Source organism: Symsagittifera roscoffensis, chromosome 6 (genome assembly GCF_963678635.1).
Source record: "Symsagittifera roscoffensis chromosome 6, txSymRosc1.1, whole genome shotgun sequence".
Lineage (NCBI taxonomy): Eukaryota > Metazoa > Xenacoelomorpha > Acoela > Convolutidae > Symsagittifera > Symsagittifera roscoffensis.
In genome coordinates this window covers 9,313,591-9,339,384 of record NC_087067.1, presented here as the reverse complement: position 1 = coordinate 9,339,384, position 25,794 = coordinate 9,313,591, and the positions used below count along the sequence as shown (strand labels likewise).

The 25,794-nt window shown below is 36.0% G+C and overlaps 2 protein-coding genes across 3 annotated transcripts in view; one reads left to right on the top strand and one right to left on the bottom strand.

Annotated features, from left to right (window-relative positions):
• The window catches only part of LOC134848482 (long-chain fatty acid transport protein 1-like), a 348,156-nt gene that overhangs the window by 312,863 nt on the left and 9,499 nt on the right, over nucleotides 1-25,794 (bottom strand). The gene's annotated exons all lie outside the window — the stretch shown is intronic.
• Nucleotides 10,441-20,832, top strand: LOC134847666 (myb-like protein AA). The gene is made up of 4 exons (XM_063864829.1): nucleotides 10,441-10,520; nucleotides 10,886-13,045; nucleotides 13,651-13,769; nucleotides 19,672-20,832. Exons 1-4 carry the CDS (start codon nucleotides 10,442-10,444, stop codon nucleotides 19,819-19,821), a joined length of 2,508 nt encoding a protein of 835 aa, XP_063720899.1. The 5' UTR covers nucleotide 10,441; the 3' UTR covers nucleotides 19,822-20,832.

Here is a 25,794-nt window from a genome sequence, read left to right as displayed (position 1 = left end):
AGCTGACTCCGGAGGGTCACCTCGGAGGGTTCCCCCAAAATCAAGAAAAAGGGTTATATCACCGCAGTAAAGCCTCTGAAAGCGGTCTACCTGACTTAAAACTAGGTTGGCTGACACGGTCAACCTTTCCAGTTGAATAAAAGGATGTTTTGATAAAATTTTCTGCCGCTCGGAGGGTTGCCCGTGATTTGGACCCTCCGAACCAACAAATTCTAAAAATTTTTCTTTTCCGAAATAATCAACCCAAAAACGGTTGCGATTCGGAAAAGTGGTCAAAAACGTCGACTTATGGTACCAAAATTATCCCGATCGGATAACTAGTCTTTGAGAAATCGCCAAAAACGCGTTCGTCAAAATGGCCTTTTTCACCACCTGTATAGGATCTGAAAGACTTTTTTCGCAATTCCGGTCGAAAGTGCCTAAAAATACTTGAAATGAGCGTAGTAGCCCTGTGCGGCACTGGAATAATGCAAAAAACCGGACCAGAATTGGTTTAGAAACAAAAATTTGGCCAAAAACTATCAAATTTGGACCCTCCGATTCCTTCCTTTTCCAAACCTTAAGTCGTTAGCTCTATCCACGGAGCTACTCGGAGGGTTACCCAAAAATTTCTCTAGTAACCGAGCACGTTGTGCTAGCACGCTCCTAACGCAAAAAATTTTATTGCTCTAACTCTAAAAACTCAAAAACTCGATCCCCAAAACAGATTGACAAAAATTCAAAAAATTATCGAAATTTTGACCGAAAAATTTTGGTTTTTTCCAACTTCTACTGAGTCTTTTCTCACGCGGTTTCTTTAGTTAGGGGGATCGAACTACGTAGCTACTCCCTATATAAAAGCTTTTTGTTGTTCGGAAAAGCTCGGATATCCAAAAATTTGGGGGTCTACAGTTTGATCGAAAATCGATGATTTTCGACAAAATTGGGTGTTTTTTGGATCTAATTGAGGAGATAAGTAATATATAATAAGGATAATAATCTATTAATAGTCGTTAATGAATAGTACTATACCCTCCTTTGCACCAAAATATCCGAATTAAGACCCTTAACTCGGAAATTTGTAATCGATGGAGGGTACAATCGGACCGCGCCAATCGTGCCCCCCACCACTTAAATTTTAATGAAATAGTACCCGAACGATACTAAAATTGCTTCAACGATACCCAACAGTCGTTGCGGATGTTGTCCTTGATGTCCCTGTTGAGTGTGGAGCACGTTGATCAGCTTGCCACTCTACCCTCCGGTCACCGGCAAAATCACCATTAACGTGCTTAAACGCTCAAATTACACTCGAGGGAGGGTATCCAACCCTTCACCAAAACACACAATCTTTCTATCAGAAACGATATAAATCGATCTGAAACAACAACAAATAGGAAGGTCAGATCACATCTCGTCCGGAAATAACATATAAACTGTCTTTTTATGTTTTTTACTGTTTTTGGTCTTTTTTGGATTTTTTACTGTTTTTTGTACTTTTTTGTTTTCAAATAAATTTATTTTTGGTTTTTTCTTGGTTATACACTATTTTTGTTTGGTTTTACGCTTTCTCTTTAATTGTTTTTGGTCCTGTGACCTCAGGACAAGCGGGCCCTAGATTTCCCACCTACTCCTCCGGCCCCCGGAATTTTCGGTGATAACTAAGTTAAAAAGCTAAATTGCACTAGACGGAGGGTACGCACCTTCCCCCTAGTACAATAACGGTCATTAAGGCCTCTAACTCGGGCATACGCCCGGAGCGGAGGGTACGTCGCTGAAACGCTTGCTGATCATGATGGTTTCATGCCTTTAACAGTCCCACCCAGGAGCGCCATAAAAACGTCTATGTAACATTCGCCCAAATATCACACAGCGACGGAGCGTAGAAAAAGTACCTATCAACGACTGGCAGGCGTCAGTTACCTTAATTCTACTCGTTTTTCACCGTCTCGACCTTGCCAGTTGATTTTCTGGTCTGTTTAGGGCAAAGTAAAAAGTTACCATTTTTAGGCCATCAGTCAAACGACTTTTGATCAGCTTTCGTTTGCATGCGAACACAACCACATAGCTGAGTCTCGGATCCTCAGACTACGTGATTGTCATTAAAAACACGGCTCGAACAACCTATTTTATTATGTTTTTGTGTGACAGTTTTATATTAAATCCATTGGAGATGGATTGACCCTTTCCTTTTTCTATCTACTCATGCTCTGAAATATTAAATAATAACGGTGTTAATTAAGATCTAGGACATTACAGCAGCTGTTATAGTCAGTTTTCACAGTCCCTTCACATATAACAGTCTCTGGGGGACCAAGCCTCCGCTCCCGTGATTTTCTTGAGATAACACTCTTATCTCCTATATTTCGTGTCCCGGGAGGGTTCCGTGGTATTTCTCTTCCCCCCACTGAAGCCTCCGTCTCCACAAATATCTGTCGCTAAGGTCCTTATCGTGTGTTTTTGCCACGATAAGAGGCTCCGTGTTTTTCTGTCTCTGATACAACTGTTCTTCACAATCTCTATCGTGGTTCTGATTTTCGTCTTTTTTATTCAAAATGGCCGTCTTTTTTCTATTTCTCAGAAATGTTCTTCTTCCAATCGAAATTTTAAAAATAAAAATTCTAGAACATTCTGACCCTCCGTCGCAACACTTTTTTGTTCATAAGGCCTTTAGTCACTTTTTTTTCTGTCGCGGGAAGGTTATGCTGTGTCATCTGGCAGAATGGCACAATTGTTAATTCGGACGTTCTGATTTTTTGATTTTTGCGTTTTCAGTTGGTTCGAGAAAACTGAGCATGACAGGCTCCATGCGAAATTTTTAGAATTAAAACTTCACACCAAAATTACGTGTTTCTCAAGGTCAAACCTCCAGACATGACCGACTGGCACATGTTTTAGCCAAAATGGCCGTTTCTGACGTTTCTCAGAAATATGACGTCATAATTCCAATTTTTGAAATTTTAAAATACCAGAATATTCCAGCCCTCACCGTCTGGCCAATCGTTCCAATAACGTTCTTAGTTCTTAATAATCACCAATCCGGAAGGCTCGCTGCTAAAAATTCGAATTCTGCAGAGATTGCATTTTTCACATTCTGGTCGAATGTCACATTCTTTAACCTTCAATTTTTGTCCCTATCGTCTTTAAGCCTTCTCAAATGTATTTTCGGACGTATCATAAAATTTTTGCGTAATAGAAAACGCCAGTTTTTGTTGATGCCTCAGCCGTCATAATTGCGCAATTACATGCAGATCTGTGTAAATAAAGTTGTGTGATTGTTCGTCGTGTGACTCTTTTTCCTTCCCTCTTCATTAATGAGTGGCAAATTTTTATATCATGTTTTTTTTTCTATATCATAGAAACAACCCCCAACCACCAATAATTTGGGGATCCTGATGAATGATTTGATGGTACAAGCAATGTCCGTGGTAAATTTGACCCTTTGAGATAACTAAGCTCCTGTGGCACGGCATGCAGCTATTCGAAGTTCTGGACAAGCTGAAGAACAAAGTAAATAAAAAATTCAAAGAATTATCTATACAAATGGCGTCTGAAATTGGTGTGAGTAGCAAGCGTTATAAAATCGGAATATAGACTTTTTCGAGCTAGTAACTTGTTTAACAGAATCACTTGGTATCTTGGTTCATAAGGAATTCAAATTAATAAGCGTCTCCAGTACACTCAGTCTGGAGGCAACGATTACGTCTGGGACGAGACGGCTAAGGTCCTTGGTTCGAATCTGTTTTTTTTTTCGAACGAGAAATTCCCTCTTTCAAAAAGATTGTCGGCTAATTATTTGCCTACTTATGTTTTGTCGGCTTAGTTTTTTGCTGTCTGTAGTTTTCATTGCAGTTGCTTTTTATGTTTTCATTCGCTCCTGCAATTTGTAACTCTACTAGCCTTGACTTCGTATATTTTCCGCTTTTTTTGTTTTTTTTTCCCTAAAAAGTTTTCGGCCTATATGACTTTGGCTGATTATTTATTGGCTTACTCGCCTAAATTGGGATCGATCGAGGAAACGATATTATGTATGCTTTCCGCCGGATGGCACAAAACCTTGAAAATCTCAATAGAATTTATAGTTTTTCATGGGAACATTTTTTTTCGCTCAAAACTTATTTTTGATTTTTCATTAAATGCTCTATTAAAAAAATAGAGCATTTACTTTTCATTAAATGCCGTCGAATAAATTTCTGGGCGTGTTTTCCGCAAATAGACCATCATTCCGGACAACATTCTGAAATTTTTTATTTGTTTGTTCAAACATTTTTGTGTGCAAAATTGGCATGCTGACTGCTCAGGCTATGATAAACGGATAAAGTCTTTATACATGACCTTGTAAAACTCTTCGTTAACCCAAAAAATTGATGCTTATGTGAGGTAAGGGGGGGGGGGGTGATGTTGGATATTGACGTTGGACGAAAAAGAGCCCATAGTGCCTCTCAATTTTTCTCTGGAACAACCGTATTTTTGTGTGAGAGTGGTAGCGTGCCACGGAGCTGAGTTTTCGGCTTAAGCCTTACAGCTCGGAAACTTTTCTGCTGCTGAAACTTTATTGATAAAGTCAGAATTTAATTTTATTATAGCTGATAGCCTTTTCAAATAAATTTTGTCTTGTTTAGTGTTCTAAATTGGTAGAGCTCTCATTAAAATCGATTTTTCGAAAAAAAAATTGTTTTGCGTTGCTGTATGAAATCATTTTTTTGATCGCTTATGTTCACTTTGTATATAAATAATTTAATCTATAATGGCGTAGGCTGGTAACAAGTTCAAGTTGTCCAGAAAAGTCATGACAATTTTCCAGTCTAAGAAGAATTCAATTGGTACTAATTCATATAATAGTATCAAAGAATACTATTTAAGACGTGTACAGCAAGTTTGACCAATTTACATGAACATGAGTTTACTAAGTTATTGATATTCCATTTTTGAGTAAAATATCGGTTACATTCAGTAAAATAAAGTTTAAACACAAATGCGTTCACAAATGAGTTTGATTATAAAGTTTTTCAAAACTGTTTGACATTGTACCCTTATTTAGAATAAGTATATTGTTTTCCGGTTCATCGGGATCATGTTTTTGTAAAAAGGGTGTAACTAAATGCATTTTAATCAAAGATAGCTGATTGCTATGCGAGTAGCACAGAATGTTCCGACCATAATCATAAAAACAATAGGAAGTTTTTTTTCTAATTTTCTACAAATTGTTGTCGTTTTTAGTGGATGCTGTGTATCGAAAACTGTGCGATCGCATTTAAAGGTCGAGATTTAGGCATGATCATTTAACAATTGTCTTCAAAAATTGATTTTTCAAAAAAAAAAAAAACTTGATTATGATGACATTTAGATGATGAAAAACATTTAAACGGTTTGCGCAATGATCTAAAAAGTTTTTATGCCAAACATGAGCAAAATGAAACATCAAAAAATAGTTTTCCTCGCAACAAAATCAACTTTTTATACTGAAAGTTTTTTTTTCAAAAGATAAAAATAAATTCAGGAGCTTGGCGTTTACCCGCGGGCTTATAAAATGCCATACATACAAAATAACAGAAACAAATTTACAATGACACCAGGTACACAGAAAAACGTTACCAGATTTGCATAGAACAGAAAAGAAAAACACTCATGAGCAGTACCGGGAGAGGAGGAGGGTGGAGTTCCCTTTTTGCAGGACAACTGAAAGTCGAAATTAGACGAAACATCTAAAATATTGAACCGGTTTTCTCAACACTGGGAAAAGTTTTTATAATTTTTTAAAATGTTGTTCGAATCATGACTGAAAGACTCAAATTGATGTATCGTTCAACTTACTCCGATGATTTGTTGTTGCGCGGAAAACAATTAAAGGAAAAAAGAACTAAACACACCCGAATATAGATTTTCGGAAGATTTTCAATGTTTGGATCAAAAATCAGAAGACAAAAATCACCGTTGAAACACCGGTCTGTCTCACTCAACAAGTAAGTTTACGACGTATAATAGCGCATGTAACCATAAGTTTCAGTTGTTTATTCTCTATGAAAGATAGATATTGATTTTAAGTACTATGATTAAAATTATGTCGTGGAAACAAATCTATTATCTATTATATATTTAAATGCGGGCTTCACTATCTCGCCATGTTTAAGCTTTTTCAACGTATTATTTTTGCATGTTTAAGCTATATCGTATATTGCAATGGTTAAGATTTTTTTTTCGATTTTCCAATTTGATTTTAGTGGTTATTTTAACGAGTTTAAATTAAGCAGCCCAATATCGAATTAGGGGTTTCGAATTTGGCCTCCAATTTTGAATGCCCGAATCATTTTAGTTTACGAGATAAGACGATTTTTGAGAGTTTTTCAAAAATTTTCAGAAAATTCAAATAACAAAATAATTTAAAAAACTTGAAGTTCCCAACCCTGTAGTTGGGTGCTGTCAGAGCAGAGTACTCTAAGGAGTTACAAATCTTGCCTCCAAATATGACTGTTCAAATCCTCGTAGTTTTCGAGATATGATCTTTTTTGTTATTTTTTTAAAAAATTTTCAGAAAACATTTTTTAATTCTTTATCACAAAATCTGAAATTTCCAACCCTGTGGTTAGGTCCTGTCAGAGTAATCTCAAATATTGCGAATCTTGGCTCCAAATATGACTGCTCAATTTTTTGTAGTTTTCGAGATATGATGTTTTTTGTGATATTTTCAAAAATTTTCAGAAAACTTGAATTATTATTAGTTTTTAAAAATCTGAAATTCCCAACACTGTATTTAGGTCCTGTCAGAGTACTCTCAAAGATTGCGAATCTTGCCTCCAAATATGACTGCTCAATTCTTTGTAGTTTTCAAGACGTGACGTTTTTTGTGATTTTTTTCAAATTTTTTAGAAAGTGTAAATTAATTATTTTTCAAAATTTGAAATTCCCAACGCTATAGTTCGGTGTTGTCAGGGTACTCTAAAGAGTTACAAATCTTGCCACATGCGATTGCTAAACGAGACTGCTCAAATGCTTTTAGTTTCCGAGATGTGACGTTTTTTGATTTTTTCAAAAATTCTCAATGAACTTATCTACAACGAAATTCAAAAAATTTGAAACTACTAACCTTATTGTCAGCGTACACCCAAGCGTCTCAAATCCTGCCTTTTGATATGAATGCTCAAATCCTTTTAGTTTCCGGGATATGATGTTTTTTCAATTTTTTTTTTCGGGAAACTTAGGTGTTAAAAAATTCACAAAGTTTTGGATTCCTAACCCTATAGTAGGGTGCTCTCAGTGACTCTCAGTGGTTGCAAATCTGGCCTCCAAATTTCTCGAGAGGCCCATTAAGTTAAATTTAAAAGTTCGAAATTACCAACCCTGTAATTGGATGCAGTCAGAGCACACTAAAAGTTTGCAGATGTTGTTTCCAATATAAGCGGTTATTCATGAGTTGTCGAAAATTTTCGAAGCACCGAAGGTGCGTTAAACGCTATTTTGATTTAATTTGATAAAAGGTCTAAATCAATTTAGTAAGAATTGAATATTTTTCGACTTTGAAAAGTATTTTATCCAAACAGTGAAAACTCTAAATTTAAATTTAGGATCGGATCTGAATTTCTTCATCAGGGGAATAACCAACCATCAAGTAACACTCCTTTTTTGTGCAGACTATTGAAAACAGGGAGCAACTGAGTCTTCGGGTGTGTTTCAGTTTTTTCTTTTTTTTCAACGCAAAATCAGGTACCACAACTAATCATTGGAATTTGTCGAGTGATAAATTATAAGAGCCTTGACAGCAGTGATTTGAGCGACATTTAAATAACTGAACATTGTCCCAGTGTACAGAAAAACCAGTTCGAAGTCTTACAATTATTTCGAGTGAGTAAATTTGACCGAGTAATCATCGTAGTATGAAAATTGGCCATTTAGGCAAAGAAAATTTGATGGTTTTACGAGCCTAATTTAGCGCTTTCTATTATATATTTAAATGCGGGCTTCACTATCTCGCCATGTTTAAGCTTTTTCAACGTATTATTTTTGCATGTTTAAGCTATATCGTATATTGCAATGATTAAGAATTTTTTTTCGGTTTTCCAATTTGATTTAAATGGCTTTTTAACGAGTTTAAATTAAGCAGCCCAATATCGAATTAGGGGTTTCGAATTTGGCCTCCAATTTTGAATGCCCGAATCATTTTAGTTTACGAGATAAGACGATTTTTGAGTTTTTCAAAAATTTTCAGAAAATTCAAATAACAAAGTAATTTAAAAAACTTGAAGTTCCCAACCCTGTAGTTGGGTGCTGTCAGAGCAGAGTACTCTAAGGAGTTACAAATCTTGCCTCCAAATATGACTGTTCAAATCCTTTTAGTTTTCGAGATATGATCTTTTTTGTTATTTTTTTTTTTAATTTTCAGAAAACATTTTTAAATTTTTTATCTAAAAATCTGAAATTTTCAAGCCTGTGGTTAAGTCCGGTCAGAGTAATCTCAAAGATTGCGAATCTTGGCTCCAAATATGACTGCTCAATTTTTTGTAGTTTTCGAGATATGACGTTTTTTGTGATTTTTTCAAAAATTTTCAGAAAACTTGAATTATTATTAGTTTTTAAAATCTGAAATTCCCAACTTTGTATTTAGGTCCTGTCAGAGTACTCTCAAAGATTGCGAATCTTGCCTCCAAGTATGACTGCTCAATTCTTTGTAGTTTTCGAGATATGACGTTTTTGTGATTTTTTCAAAAATTTTCAGAAAACTTACTTTATTATTATTCTTCAAAAATCTGAAATTCCCAACGCTGTAGTTAGGTCCTGTCAGAGTACTCTCAAGGATTGCGACTCTTGCCTCCAAATATGACTGCTCAATTCTTTGTAGTTTTCAAGACGTGACGTTTTTTGTGATTTTTTTCAAAATTTTTAGAAAGTGTAAATTAATTATTTTTCAAAATTTGAAATTCCCAACGCTATAGTTCGGTGTTGTCAGGGTACTCTAAAGAGTTACAAATCTTGCCACATGCGATTGCTAAACGAGACTGCTCAAATGCTTTTAGTTTCCGAGATGTGACGTTTTTTGATTTTTTCAAAAATTCTCAAAGAACTTATCTACAACGAAATTCAAAAAATTTGAAACTACTAACCTTATTGTCAGCGTACACCCAGGCGTCTCAAATCCTGCCTTTTGATATGAATGCTCAAATCCTTTTAGTTTCCGGGATAAGATGTTTTTTCAATTTTTTTTTCGGGAAACTTAGGTGTTAAAAAATTCACAAAGTTTTGGATTCCTAACCCTATAGTAGGGTGCTCTCAGTGGTTGCAAATCTGGCCTCCAAATTTCTCGAGAGGCCCATTAAGTTAATTTTAAAAGTTCGAAATTACCAACCCTGTAATTGGATGCAGTCAGAGTACAATAAAAGTTTGCAGATGTTGTTTCCAATATAAGCGGTTTTTCATGAGTTGTCGAAAAATTTCGAAGCACCGAAGGTGCGTTAAACGCTATTTTGATTTAATTTGATAAAAGGTCTAAATCAATTTAGTAAGAATTGAATATTTTTTTGCCTTTGAAAAGTATTTTATCCAAACAGTGAAAACTCTGAATTTAAATTTAGGATCGGATCTGAATTTCTTCATCAGCTGAATAACCAACCATCAAGTAACACTTCTTTTTTGTGCAGACTATTGAAAACAGGGAGCAACTGAGTCTTCGGGTGTGTTTCAGTTTCTTTTTTTTTCAACGCAAAATCAGGTACCACAACTAATCATTGGAATTTGTCGAGTGATAAATTATAAGAGCCTTGACAGCAGTGATTTGAGCGACATTTAAAAAACTGAACATTGTCCCAGTGTACAGAAAAACCGGTTCGAAGTCTTACAATTATTTCGATTGAGTAAATTTGACCGATTAATCATCGTAGTATGAAAATTGGCCATTTAGGCAAAGAAAATTTGATGGTTTTACGAGCCTAATTTAGCGCTTTCTTGGCAAAAAAAAAACATTTTTGAAAAGACTGACAATTATTGTGCAAAAAATTAGAAAAAGTGTAAGATATTTTTTGAATTTTTTTGTTTTTGAAAAAAACTGTCATCTGTACCTAATTAACTAACTTTCTACGCGTTTATAGTGTTGTGTCATCATAGCACGCCCATAAAAAACTACAGTAATTTGAAGGAAAAAAGAAAAAGATTCGTTTAAGTTTTCTATGAATGTGGTCGGAACAGCTATCCTTGTTTTTGTTCGTTTTTTCATTTCGATTCAAGTGAAAAAACATATTGTGCACTGAGGTGACTTTGCTTTTCAACGAGGCGCTCTTTCTGTAGTTTCTAAAGAAATTTATAAGTGGCTTCGCTCCATTTCTTGTTAGCTACTACAAAACCTAAGTAATCATGAAAAAAAAAATTCAGGTCTTGGTTATAATTCAGTTATTTCTACTTCGCTAGTGAGGTGAGATGACTAGAAGCGCCATTTTGTATCGTTCGGAAGCTTTTCATGTTTATGCTTTCAGATGAAATGAACACTTTTGTTGCTACTGTTTTTGTCTTCCTTGCTTTAGCTTCACGAGTCTTAAATGCGCCCGTGGACACTGAGGGTAATTATATTTTCTGGCATTTGATTTACTCCTAACTGATAAATGTACTTTTTATATAGAACATGCATAATAATTAGCTTTTAACTTATGTGAAAATGACCTGCCGTAACAAAAGAAAGTACCAAAATCATCATAACATATGGGCCATCTTCTGCAAAGCTTTCTTTTCAACTAATATTTATATATGTAAATCAATGTTTATATCAAAATCATTTTTCTCGCCTAGCTTGATTCCTGGGTAATTAATTCGTATGATCTAAGATTAATAATCAAAGGAGTGGTAAATGGAAAATCTGTCCCAACTATTTTGGTCAGAGGAATCCAAATACAAACAGTTTTTTGGATTATATAAATGAATGATTTAGGCGGCAATGACGCTCTTATGAAAGATGGAAATGCAGACGATGTTTACGTTGAAGAGGAATTGTCTATGCCCAAAGAGACAGAGCTGACTCCAGAAGATAAACAGAAGCTGGAAAATGAAGGTATCGAACCTCAAGGGCCAGTGATTGATGAAAAGGACCTTAAAGTTGTCAACGGTAATGATGGAACAGGAGCCGAAAGTTATCAACAAAATATAGAGTCTGTTTATCAACCTGAAAGAGCTGACGCAGTTCCTCAAAGCAGTCGACAAAGTCAGCTGACAGAACAGGATAGTGCTCATCCTGTAATGAACAGTCAATCAGCGGTTTCTGAAAATGGAGCCATGAAACCTATCGTAGAGCCGAGTTCATCAGAGGGCTCTCTAAATGGAGGCACGGATACTAAATCGGATGTGCAATTGAATGTTATGCAAGATACCTCGAAACAAGATCTCGGTCAAGGAGTAGTTCAACAGGCGGTTCCAGGCGTTGGAGATATTCCAGTAGATAGGTCACAGCAAGAAGTTTCAGGCCCACAGCTGACTTCTGACCCAAAAGTATCCCCAAATGACGGTACAGTTCAATTAAACAGCGGTCAAAGTAATGGTGGATTAATGAGCGGTCAGAACAACTTATATCCCGCACAAGGCAGCGTAGCTGGAAGTAGTGAAACGCACGAGAATCTTCTACAGGCGCAACCAGGCGTCCCGGATGGTCAGACAGATGCGTCACAGCAACAGACCCTGGGATCGGCTCCTGTCAATCAACCGCTTGATTTGAATTCTGACGGAAGACTCTCACCAAATGCTGACACAGTTCAATTAAACAGTGGTCAAAGTAATGGTGGATTAATGAGCGGTCAGAACAACTTATATCCCGCACAAGGCAGCGTAGCTGGAAGTAGTGAAACGCACGAGAATCTTCTACAGGCGCAACCAGGCGTCCCGGATGGTCAGACAGATGCGTCACAGCAACAGACCCAGGGATCAGCTCCTGTCAATCAACCGCTTGATTTGAATTCTGACAGAAGACTCTCACCAAATGCTGACACAGTTCAATTAAACAGTGGTCAAAGTAATGGTGGATTAATGAGCGGTCAGAACAATGTACCTCCCTCGGCAGACAGTAGAAGTAGTGAAGCTGAAGCGGCTTCTGGACTTCAGACGGGACTAGAAGGTCAACAAGGATCTGAGGCCGTTCAGCCAATGAATCCCAGCCCAGTTAATTCTTATTTGCAACAAGCTGCGCAAGGAGGCGATTCGAATAAACACATGTTGCCGGAACAACCAAACTCTAATGTCGAAACATCTAACCCCGAAGCCGGCAGCATTGGAGCAGAGGTTCCTAATGCTCCGGTTGAACCAGTGTCACAGGAAAATCATAATTTAAAACCCGGAAGCTCAAATACAGAGCCTATCAATGGTCAACAAGGATCAAAGACTCTTGGAGTATCCGACGTAGACGCTCAACTATGGAACCAACCAGCTCAAAGTGATCGAAATGCGTCCTCTTTTATTAGCCAAAACCAATCGGGCATCCAAGTTGCTGCTCCGAATCAGCAGCAATCTGGAGAACCTTATGGCGCTCAAACCCCGGTTTTGCAATTAAACACGAGCGAATCTTTACCTAATGCAAATGTTTCGTTTAATACAGGAAACTATACGGCAAAATTGAACACCAGCTTTGTGAGTGCCAGAAATGAAACCAAATTAAACATTACAAAGCCGCAAGTAGCTATGCAAAATACGTCAAAACCATTGGTCCACAACAACTCATTTGCTGGCCATGAAATACCGCAAAATATAACAAAGAACAAATCTGAAATTTTGAATAACAAAACAGTTAATGGAAGCTTGAGTGTCGAATCCGATTCTGAAAATAAGGTCATTGTCGAGTCAACAGATGAAGTAGAACCGAATGTTCCGAGTGCAACCGCGGTGGACGTTTTCAACATGGAAGATGAGGACATAGATGCAGTGACAAGGGGGGATGACGACGAGGATGATTACGAGGACCAGGAACTCGATCTTCCTCAAACACCACCAGAGGCAGTCGATCTGCAGAACGCAAATGGTGATGATGGTGCCGACTCCAGTCCAGTGTATCAAGAGGAGCATAGCCAAAAAAGTGTTCCAGATGAGCTCAAAAAAGATCTGAATAAAAGTAGGCTTTCATTTCGATACATTGTTTAAGAGAAATTTTGATAAATTTGCATGGCTAAACCAATAACTACCATTTTTTTTCGGAGACGGAGCAAAACCAATAAAATTTTATAAGCTAATCGTTAAAACAGCTTAGAATTGTCAATAATGCCAAAGAAACGATTAGATTGTACATAACATGAGTAATTTGATCGTGATTTAAAAAAAAATTCAATTAAAAAGCTTTTAGAAAATTACTGAATTATGATGAAATTCATCGTGCTCTTATTTTTCTTCATTTCAAGAATATCCGAAAAATTGAAAAGTTATAATGTCTGCACAGCTGGAAAGTTTTATTGTTTTAATTTTTAAGTGTTAATTAACAAAGTGAATTTTTGTTTGTTAAGATTAATTTTTGGATATTCACTCTAGTTTTATTCTGACGGCTTGTCTTTTGATTTCTGCCTGATTTGTGCCCGTAAAGCAAATCACCCTCTTTACTGGGTTTTAATTATTAATTTTTCCTGCGGAATAAAAATTGCGTATAGATCCAGTTGTCTGTCTGTTGGATATTTTTGAGTAGAAGTAAGCTTTCTTCTAAAAATGACTTCTTGAATTTGTGTTTAGACTTGGTGTACTTCAATGCTCAGGAACAGGAGTCCAAATCCACTGGCTTCATGACCTATTCTCTTCTCGCCATTGTGCTCATCGGCATGCTATATGTTGGGTACTGCAAGAAACAGAGGGTAAGCACGAGTTATATAATCTGCATAATGGTTGCCGTAATCTTGGTGAGTAATCCAACCCAGATGCGTAATCCGCTCAAATTGCGTAATCCGCACAAGTTGCGTAATCCGCACGTTTTGCCCAGCCTGCATAATTTGATTTTGATTCAATATTCGCATGTTATACTTCTTATACCTATTTTTAACCAAATGAGCTTGTGTTATAGTACCGTTTTTTTCCAGAAAAAGTCTATATCTAGAAAAAGTTCAGATCTTTGCAATTTTAAAATTTTTTTTTATAGTAATGCATTAATTAGAACAACTAGCATGCCTCTAAGTTCATTTACAGTAACAGTTAACACATTCTATATACAAAGAATCATATACAAACTATCCAACTGCCTAGAAGGGCACACCTAAGAGTAGTTAAACTCATGGTCAACTAAGTAGTTTAACTCAATTTGCATCTAAGGAGTTTAAGCTACAGTCCCGCGTTACAATTAAATTACTGTTTGAACCGATGAAATTAAGGAATATTCAAAACTTTCTACTCAAGATAATACCCTGAAGTTTTGCACTATGTCAGATGAAGCAGGTTTAAAAGGTAAAAAAAATGGTAATATTAAGAACAAAACAATTTTACTAAGAAGGATAGCCGGTTACTGTGCAAGTAGCACAGGAAGTTCCGACCATAGTCCTGAAAAAATACAAATAGTTTTTTCAAATGGTCGGAACAATAACTAGAGCAAATTAAATCTGATAACTTGCAAAACTTTTAAGTAAATCACTAAATTTGTTTTTTTTTTCATGAATTGTAGCTGTTTAACTTTCAAGTCTTTCCTATATTAAGACAAAAATTTAAATTTGAGCAGCTGAGATTATCATCGGTGATGATTCTGAAATTTTTATTAAACCACCAGTTTCTTTGTTCAAACAAACGTGGTTTCCACCACTTCGCTCCTTTTACAAACAGCCCGTCTTATTAGTCATTCCGGCTCTTAAATGATCTGAAGATTGAAAAGCATCGTTTCCACTATAAGAAGAGTCGGGCTTTCATCATTGCCCTCTTTTTCTGCTCCTAATGGCCAAAGGGTTTTCAATCTTTCTCGTGGCATCGAAGAAATCCTTTACTAGCTTGTGCACATTATTCGAAGTAGGATGAAGCCGGTCGAGGCAAACGTGCATCCGGTAACGAAGCTTCGGTGTTCTGAAAAAGGGTATCTTATGCCATATTTTCAGATTCAGTTAGCAACTGTTGACTCTCCGAATTTGTTACAAGTACGGGAAAGAATCATCAGGTGATGAGCGTGTTACGGTCGTTTATGGAATGACGAAATGGACGTCCAAGAAAGAGGCCTACAGATCAGAAGTTAACCTGTGAACCTGTGATAACATAATTTTTCCAAAGCATTTTAACGTAATGTCTAGAGGCTTGGCGGCAGGTCGAAGGCTGTAAGATAGTGATGGCTTCCTCATCTGCTGAGAGGCTGCTTTGGTCTGTTGAAATTCCGTTGGCGTTTCAACTTCATCCATTCGGCTATATGTCGAAAGAGCAAACTTTCAGATGTGAAGTGTTAACATCGGGCTGTTGTTTTGATAAAGCCGTCGGCTGGCTGAAAATCCTAGTTGGTTGTTGCTAATTATGTCACTGAAGGTTTCAGCGTAGACGTTGAAATATAATCTCAATTGATGGATTAAGGCTGCCTGTTGTTTTGTTGCAGCGATTATGCTCCAGGTGTAGGCAGCTTTCCTAAAATTTTCTAACGATTTGTCGTAAAATGCAGATTCTGATACTCCCGGTATAACTCTCTAAAGGCGATATGAGTTGAAATAAGTTGGATACAAGAGAACGAAGAAAGGACTGTTGTAAAGTGTGGGTACGGTACACTTTATTAAATCTTGAATATCTGTAATGAGATGCGAGAGATCGAATGACTAGACTGAACGGGTCAAAAGGTGGAGATTTTATTTTGAATCACTATTGGGATAATTCCTTTTACTTGATTGATTGAGTCAGTAGTCAATGTTTTCTTGAACGTTCTCTATTTTCTGATTAATGCTTTGACAGGTGATTCAGTGGGAAGAACAGAATTTTTTTCATGCATAAAAAAATGTATCAAATCAAATTCATGTTTCAATCCTCATAATAGTTTGTTGCTCCTGTAATCATCTTCATCATAATAATGACACTCATTAAAGGTACTCAGCTGTAGAATCCGTGAACCCAAATTGAGTATGAATTTTGACGTTAAATAACATCACAATTCAGTATTTTTTACTTAAGAAATTTAATCTACCTTATGAATTTTTAACTCCTCAAAATGGACATCATTCGAGATAAACATAAAAATTTGGTCAAAAGTGCCGAGGATCTAATTTGAAAAACTTTCAAACAGATTGTTTTACTTGTTCCATCTTTTGTGGGCTAGCGTGCCATGCTATCCAAAAAGAGCTGCTCGATTTAGCTTTCTAACGTTTCGTAATTTTTGGTTTCGATGCTAATATAACGCCACTTTTTTTAGTTGGCTATAGATTTAACAATTTCAGTAGATTCAGATTTTCGAATTTTTCGATATTTGTGCTGAAGTTATCTGTTTCCATTTTGTCAATAGTCTTTTTGGTTTTTCTTTTCAGCTCGTTTGGCCGAAATGTTTTGCCCTTTGTTTCATTAATCTCCATTAATAAGACTGCTAGTCAGAAGTTAAACAGCGGTTTCGCTGGTTGTCATCTGATTTTGTCCCTGGCTGTATTATTTAAATCAAGATAGAGACGCGAAACATAAGAGAATTGGTGTAATGTAGAACACTGGAAATGTCCAGTTAAAGTTCCGTGCTGTAGATAATGATGTCATGCTTTACTTAGACAGACCGTGCAAGTTTGGTTCCGTTTATTGCGGCTTGTTGTTCAAGATTTGGTGTTATCATCCTTATGAGGGGTACTACTCGTGTTTTTTAAATGATAAACATGACTTCCATTGTGTCTTCGTCGCAATTGATCCTGAATTATGCCGCTGATGCTAGGACACGTTTCGAGACTTTTTTTGAAAACATGTAGTTGTTTGTCGAGCTATTTTTCTGCACTGCAGTTTGTGTTAGCAGGCAATCGTCGGTGGAGTGATTGCAATTGTCTATGCAATCATTGGGATCCATTTGAGGTTCAGGGTTGAAGGGTTTGTCTCAGTGGTCCAGGCAAGTTATTTTTGATTCTGGAAGTCGGATTGTCAATGACACCGTCATTCCAAGTGCGTTGAGAGTAGACGACGCTCCTTAGAAAATATATTTTTTTTCTGAGTGAGTTTTTCACTTTTTCAAGTTAAAACTTTCAAGGCTGAACAATTTTGAAGAGCATTTTTCAGGCTGGTGGCTTTTGGAGGCCTTGAAACTGCTTGATAAAGATCATCCATGTAGATGGTCCTTTCTGTGGGTGGCAACAAAACAAGGAATTTGTCGGCGAAGTCTTTGAGTACATTGTGGCCTAGCATAGCAGGCAAGAAGGTGAGTTTGTTACTGATACATGAGGGTGTCAGCAGGCGTTTGTGACTAGTAAATACCATTTTCCTGACGAATAGTCCACCATTTTCCTGTCGAATAGTCCGGAGGGTCGTGTACTGTGATAATGGATACTTTCCGATGATCCGTGATGATAGTTTCTGGGTATTCAGCTTCCATGGTGGGGCTTCTTCGTAGTCGCTTTAGAAGGCTGTCGACTTGATTGTTGGCCAGCTATCGGTTTCCATTGGGTAGGCGGCAGTTCGAAGACTAAGATGGTGGCTTCCTTGTCTGCTGAGAGGCTGCGTTAGTCTGTTGAAATTCCGTCGGCGTCCTGCTTCATCAATTCGGCTATATGTCGAAAGAGCAAATCGTCTGATGTGAAATGTTGATATCGGGCTGTTGTTTTGCAGTTGATTGTTGCAGGTTATGTCAATGAAGGTTTCAGCGGAGACGTTGAATTTTGTGCTCAAATAGATGGATGAAGGCTGCCTGTTGTTTTGTTGTAACGATTGTGCTTCAGCCGGCAAGGTGTCGGCAGTTTTCCTAAAATTGTCTAACGGTTTGTCGTAAAATGCAGATTCTGATACTCCCGGTTAAACTCTCTAAAGGCGATATGAGTTGAAATAAGTTGGATACAAGAGAACTAAGAGCGGAGGAGGACAGTTGAGAATTGAGGAGTACAGTCAACCTAAACAAATATTGAGTATTTAAAATGAGATGAGAGAGATTGAACGACTAGACATTCTTGGCTAAATTACTAGTAGACTGAAAGAATAAAAAGGTCGAAATTTTATTTTAAATAATTTTTCATATGGTTTTTTTTAGTTGTTGGTTGAGATCAGAAAGTTATCAATTGTCCGTCTAATGTTTATGACCCGTGATTCAAAGTGGGAGGAACTAAATATTTTTCATACTTGGCATTCTTATCAGTTCAATTGAAGACTCTTCCACCAACCGTTTTTTTTTACAGTTGGCATGGAGATAACAATTGAGCGAATGGTTTTTAGTTTTGGCTTTTCCAGCGCAATAGAAAAAATGCCCTTCTAACGAGTTTTTTTAAGCTGGGTTAGTTTTATCAATAAAGTTTCAATCATAAAAGATTTTCGAAACTGAAAAAGCTCAGTTGACTTTCTCTTTGGATACTGTTGATTATTTCATCGCTCTAGATACTGTTGATTATTACATCGCAAAACCTGCAAACATCCGGATTGTGTTTGTGTAATATTTTTCGAAGAACGAACTTTTTTTGTCCCCACAGCCCAGTAAACAGTTTTCACTGTCCATAATGGCATTCTTATCAGTGATTATTAACAATGATCTATCAGTTTCTGTTTTGATTTCAGTTTCCTAGGAAGGTAACTATCACATTAATATGGTGTCCTTGCAATATTGGTGTCACCCTAGTAATGTTGAAGTCAGCGGTGCTTTTTTTCGCACCAAATTGGGCCAAAATTTGTTAAATTATTAATCTCACCATGGTCGACTTGTTTTGAAAAAATCTGCAATTTCCAATGATCATTCTGGTGAGCTCTATTAAATGTATTATTGGATCTTGTTATTTACGAAAAGGGGGGATTCGTTACAAGGTACAAAATTATTAAATGTTCAATTGTCCAATTTTTTCTTTGAGGGGGGGGGGTCTCGTTACAAGGTACCAGTGGGGTGTAAATAGTTAATAAGATCCCGATTATTTGCTTAAATGATGTATATTTTCGTCGATGCCAGCTTCTAATTGAGATTTACTGGATGAAGGACTGTTTTTTATGCAGCAGATCAAAATAATCTGAACTTGGCTGAACGTAACTCAGACTGAGAGTGTAATAATATGAGTTGAATATATTCGAGCAGTTTTTCATTTCTAAGTGCTAAATATCTGCTCTTGGCTGTTTTATTTGCCCTGTTAATCTACTTAACTTTGCCGTTTTACTTGTGTCTATTTGCACCCTAGAAGTTGTGTTAAGTGTTGACCAGAGAAGTGAGTTGTCCCCCGATTGAAAGTGTTTCACGTTTCACTTACATCTATAGTTCCAATTTTGAAACTCGATTATCAATGCAAGTGCAACTCTGATGGCAAAACTGAAAGTGATGCTCAAAATGACCTTTTTTAATGTTTCAAATGTGAAGTTCTGTTCGAATTCAGCAGCCGTATAAATAAAAAATAATTTCATAAATGGTCCATTTTTGTTCCGACAGCTTTTTTAAACTAAATTGTGGGTCACTTTTGGCCCAGGCGAAGTAAGATGAGAGAAAGAGTCAAGAGAGGTTGGGGGTATTCCTAATGTTATTTTCTCGTTGGATTTCTGTTGATACTGGAAATTTATTCTTGATGTTTTCCAACATTTCGTAACATAATTTGTATGATCTTTTTTCTATAACTTACCGATATCTATCTAAACTCTAAGTTTAAGATTCAGTCTTCCAACTGTGTTTAGATTCTGGCGGTGATCGTTGAGGGGAGAAGTGGACGGACGGGATCGCCCAAAATAGGCGGGGGTAAGAGGTTCTCATCTCCTGGTGGCAAAGTGAGACTACAAGACCACGACTCAGTCTCAGATGTGATGCCTATGCTTAAGGACTGTTGATGAAATCAAAACAGATTCAGAAGCGAAGTGAATTAGGTATAATAATATATGATAGACTAGTCCTCTAAGATTTCACTTGGAATTGTTATCATTCAAAAGCAATGAATATTGCTTGTATAATTTTAATGCACAAATACACCTATTTTAGGAAAAAAGACTAATTTTTGATACGCCAATCAAATGCAATCTATTGTGTCTGCTTTTTTAATAGTAAGTACCAGATCATATTGACAGGACCTTTCTATCATGGTAGTGCCCTCAATTTATTTCGCCTTGCGGAGACAGTTCGTTCGAAGATTTGAGGCGAGCGTTAATGCGAATAGTAAAAATGGAACAATTGTGGCATATGACGCTTTGGAACTGTTGATTTAGACCTTCATAAAACTTATCTTCTATGAAATGACTGATATTTTTTCAAGGTTTTAGGTAATTTCGAAAAAAGAATGGTCTCAAAGGCGATAGTTTCATTTTCAGAAAACTGTTTAAGTCCGGATCGCAAAATCTTGTGGCTAATTGCCTTGGCACTGGTTTTAACCATGTTAAGTCTTTGCCTTAAACTGGCGTTTTTCATTAATGCTCTAATTAAACTTGGTGTAGTTTGATTGTATATAAAGTGAACAGTTTATATTAGTTTTAAATTTCACCTCGAAATCATCTGTCCTTTTTTGTTAGCTCCATGTTAATATCTCAATATTGTTGCATTTTATGTAAGCATCCAAATCAACTATCGGTAATTTAATCGTCTATGCATATCATACAAAAGTATCGCAATGATATATATCTTGAGTTGGTTTTAAAATATAAGATGTGCAACGGCTTTTGCAGCGTTGTATGTAAATGGAGCTAAAAAATAATATCAAAACGTTGTTCTTGCTGTTATGTTTGTTTGCCAGAGAATGAAATATATGTCACATTATTTCAATTCCAGATTGCATCATAACCACTACAGAGATAAACATAAAAACTTGAAATTGAGTAACAAAAATCATTTGATCGATCTCAAATTACAAGAGATTTTTCATGCTCATCAAACATTTTTTTTTCGTTTTAGAGATATATATTTCAAAATATCTTCATTGGCTCAAAATTTTTAATCCGAAATGAAAAATTCATCCGTGAGTTTTTTTAAATCTCGTGATACAGTAAGTAAATAACGTTTTTGAATGAAAGAATTATTTTTAACTTAGCCTTATTTTAACCTTTTTGTTTGCGGGATCACGTTTAAAAAGGTGCTTTTCACAATACACTACTTGTTCATTGTAAAATAGTAATTCAATTCAATTTTCAGTTTCTGTACTTCGCTTCTGACCCGATACGCAAAAGCTTTCTTTGATTCATAAAGGAAAGGGATCTATTTTACAAACCATGATTGATTTTTGTACCTTGAAACGAAACCCCACCCCCTTGCAACTAGATAAAATGTAAACAAGATCAAATTGTTAACAAGATCAAAATGTTAAATTGTGTTTCGTACGTGTAAATCGTACCGAAATGTAACGACCCCTTTTTATTATAAGATCTCTAGCAATATACCATGCTAGTAGCTATGGAAAAAAGAAGAAGACAGAAAGCATGGAATTGGTCGAAAGGTTGTTAGTTAGGTTGTTTCTTTAAAATTCAAATTTATAATCTGGGACTTTACTAATTTGCATTAGGGTGTTGAGCTTCTGGTGTTCATATACAGTTGCATCTAAGTGATCAGCTGCTTATCTGCCAGTTTGATTGATTGTCGAGTGTTGCTTATTGCTATTGGGTATCTTTTCATGGTCAAAACATTTTCAAGGAGTCCATAGTTGGTTTCCACTTGATTAGTCAACGATGGTCTTGAAATTGACATGTCGATTAGGTTAGGTAGTGGGTTGTTTCATAGGGTAGTCATGACATGTTACGGGGGTGCAGTGGGCTTATGGCTGGTAGAATTTGACTCCAAAGGGGGGTGCGACGAATTTGCAAGTGGCATCGTTGAACCTCCCAGGAGCCCAGCAGTTGTGGATCATGGAACACTTGCATCTGAAGGAGCTCTCATGTGCCTTCTTGCATGGCGAGTCGGTCGAACAGTGGATCTAAACAAAACATACTCTTCGATCGACGCCACAAATGCTTTGAATATCTTATAAAAGCTAGTTCAGCTCTTCCACTCTTGTGGAATCAATTTGAAGTTCATTGAGCAATTTGATAGCTAGATTTATAGGAAATTTAAATACGATTATTATTTGTTTCAGAGGTACGTTCTTGCTTGGGACGACAATAAAGCAAGGTTCGAATCTAGCTTGAACCTAACAAAAATTTAAACGGTGTTTTTTTTGATGAGTTTCACGGTTCCATAAAGGAACCGATCATAAAAACAAGGAGTATTGAAGACGTCTTATAATCAAATCGTTTGAAGGCATAATATTAACCTTAATGATTCATAAGTGCGATGAAGAATGGCTGGATTGTAACTGCTAAGAAAAAACTTTGGATTTTTTGAAATTCATGCTTTGTGTCATAATTGATCCGAAGCTCGGCTTCGCTTCTGTCCTAAGTTTTAAACTATTCAGTGCTAATTTGCATACTGTAAGTTGGCGCTAAAATTTAATTTTTCGACAGTCGATTTTCAATTTATGTTCATATTAATTCTTGCTAACGCTTTTAACAAATTTATCCGACGTATTAAATTTCTGAAATAGTTCTGACCTTCAAATCTAAATTAAATTGAAATACTTCTTAGCTTTTTTCTAGGATTTTTGGAAGTTTTTTGCTCAATAAATTACATTGCAACGTTGAATGAAAAAAAGTTTTTTTAAATTGTTTTCTTGAAATTAGGCGAGAATGAAATTCTACGAAAAACCGCAATCATTTTGCCATACTTTTTTGACAGTTCAAATGCAGGTTTGAAAATTCGAAGGGAGTTTAAACGTATTTCCTGGTCTCAAGGTCAATTATTTCAAAAGCTTGAGATGTCCGATAATTTTGTTAAGCTATAAAACGAAATAAAAAACGCGCTTCAAAAATGAAAAATGCCTGACCAATTTTTTGAAATTGTTATAAAAAACTTTCAAGCGGTGAAAAAAACTTTTCGATTTAGTTTTCTCAATCTGTTTAAATTAATGAAAAAAAGTTTCGATCATTACAATTGCGAAAGCAAATTTGTTAGAAATTGATGTTGCTTTGATATCAAGCCTTAGCAATTTTCAAGTCTCTTCCCAGTTGGTCTGGAGGTGAGGTTATATTTGCACTTTATTGGCTGGGTTTTGAGTTTCAACCGGACATTGTTTTTGTCTGAGCCTGAAAATTATTTTTTGTGGGGAAGACTGATTTTAGTATGTCGGACTATACTATGCCAGCTTATGTTTGAGCGATTAGTTGCCACACCACGGCTAGTGTTTTGTTTTTGAATCGTTCTAAAGATAAAATGTGAGTGTCATTGTTCTAGAGTTTGAATAAATCAGGACGATTGTAATTTAATACTTTCAATATCAAACAATTTAATCGCACAACATTTTTTGACAACAATTTTCATTTTTTTTTGTTTTCGGATCAATGGGCGTCCATGTCCAACCTCGTGTTGTTGGTTTAGTGAACAATCAAAAACTGTGAAAGTTTTGTTCGATGCTAGTGGTTGTCTGTTTTTTTGTCTGCTTTTCTGAATTGAAATTTTTCATTTTTTGTAACTGTTCCACTTCGAATTCTGTTAGGTAGCTTGTTGTGCTACGCTTCATTGTATTGCAAGTGATACGAAGTTCTGCGTTGCCTTCTTTTAAAAAAAATCAGATTGAAAAGCGTATTTCAAGAAATATTCCAGATGAAGAGCTCATTTTATTTACTTTTTTTGACAACATCAGCGTCGATTCTGTGTTACTATTTTGATCATTCCTAACTAATCTTCATTTTATAGCCGAATTTTCAAAATTTATAAAATGGTTTTAGTTGCGTTTGTTAAGCAGCAGAATTTGGCAAGGAAATGTGTGTAAAATTGACTGAAGAAATCTGAGCAAAAAACAATTGTTGTTTCAGCGATTTTGATTAAACAAAATCAAGCACAAGGAAAAGTTGAAAAAATTTTCAAACGTTTGAGCCTGCCATTTCAAATAGAAGCAATTAAGCAGCTGAAAACAAGGTTGAAGTGCGAGTTTTACTGTCTTGGAAAAACTTGGATCAACAGTTTTCTGGCTATTTTTTGTACTCATTCCTTCAGAAATGTGTAGTTTTTTTTTCTAAGTTGGAACTCTTTCTAGAATCTCAATTAATTAAACTTCACTAATTTTTGCCAAAATTTGTATTTTTTTTTGCTATTTTTTCCATTTTTATACAGGAAACTTTTGGTAGTTATACGCATATGCGCAATTATTCGGGAGAAAAAGTTTGATATGGTGGACGATGGTCCAGAGTCTTGAACGTAGTGAATATTCTTTTATAAGTCTTTATAAGTGATTTTTTTTTAGTTTTTAGGAAAAAAACTTCAATTTTGTTAACGCTCAAATTTGGTTTTTCATGTTTTGATTTTTAGTTTGATTGCCCTTGCGATAAGCAAGCGTTATCAAGTCAGAATATAGACATTTTTGGAGGTAAGGACCTTTTTTTTCAAACCGAAAAATGTCGGGACAATCTTTGTCTGCTTATTTCTTGTCGGCTTAGTTGCCACACTTTAGAATTTTTTTGCTGTATACAACTGACATTGCAGTTGCTTTTAATATATTTTTTTAATGTTGCCATTTCTAATTCTACTAACCTTGACTTCGTATATTTTCCTTTTTTTACTTAAAAAAAGTTTCGGCCTAACTGACTTCGACTTAAATTTTATCGGCTTATTAAGCTAATTTTGGGTCGGTCGAGGGAACCATAATGTGTATGCTTTCCTCCTGGTCGCACTAGACTTTAAAAATCTCTGTATAAAAATTGTACTTCAAACTTTTTCATGACAAAAATTTTCATCAAAACTCGTCGATTGTGTTTCTGGACATGTTTTCCGCAAACAATTATCATTCCAGACAATATTTTAAAGATTTTAAGCGTGGTTTCTTCGAAATAATTTCCGTTTTCTTTGGACCTATTTGCTTTTTTTCCTGCCTGCTAGCTTGTTGTGTTTTTTTTATGCAAAGCTCCGCTTTACTTCTGTGCATAGTGATAAATTGGTTGTATTAAGCTTTTAAACACTCTTATGAGTTGATCAACCGACAACATGTTTCTAGTATGTTAGAGAAATGAAAAAAATTTTGCGCACCTATTTATTGAGCGAGAACGAGGAGAAGTATTAAATGTTAGGCCAATTATCGAGAAAAACGAATTAGAGACAAACTTAGCATTGATTATGTGCTACTCAAATTTTAATTTAGCGGTTTGTTTTTCACTTTTTTTAACCCTAAGTTGATTTCAAGTTCATGAGCTAAACAGAAGGCTAATTGCGCGAGTTCTCCAATAACAAAAGAGCAAAAGGCGCAAATGATCTCTGTTAGGTTTGCGTAGTTCAAGTAGTCTGTAAAAATTACATGGAACGAGGCTGTTGTCAAGTTCAAGAGTTTTGTGGGGTAAAGCCTTGGGCGAGTAAGGATGGAGGGAGCACGACGACTAGTTTTAAGTGTGAGGTCGATTATTGAGAAAAACAAACTAGAGGCAAAGAAACCTCTCAATATGAATCAATGATTGAGTGAGTCAAGTCAAAACAAACAATCCTTAACAAATATCAAGCTAAAAACCCGATCTTGAAGATTCATTCATTGGACTGAAGCATAAGTCGAAATAAAACCCCTTTTAAAAATCGTTTCCAATTTGATGAAGCAGGCTAATTGTAAAACTTATGTTTTAGGAGCGAAACCCTATCACTTTATACTTAACGCGTGTATGAGAATAATTTAAAATTATCTCCAAATTCTTTATTCGAAATATCCATCAATACCTTTAAAGCGAGCAGTGCTCCATAGACCTTAAAAGGCAGGAGGAACATTCAGGGCTTCGCCCTGATACGAGAAGTTTTGTTTGATACTCATTTGAAAC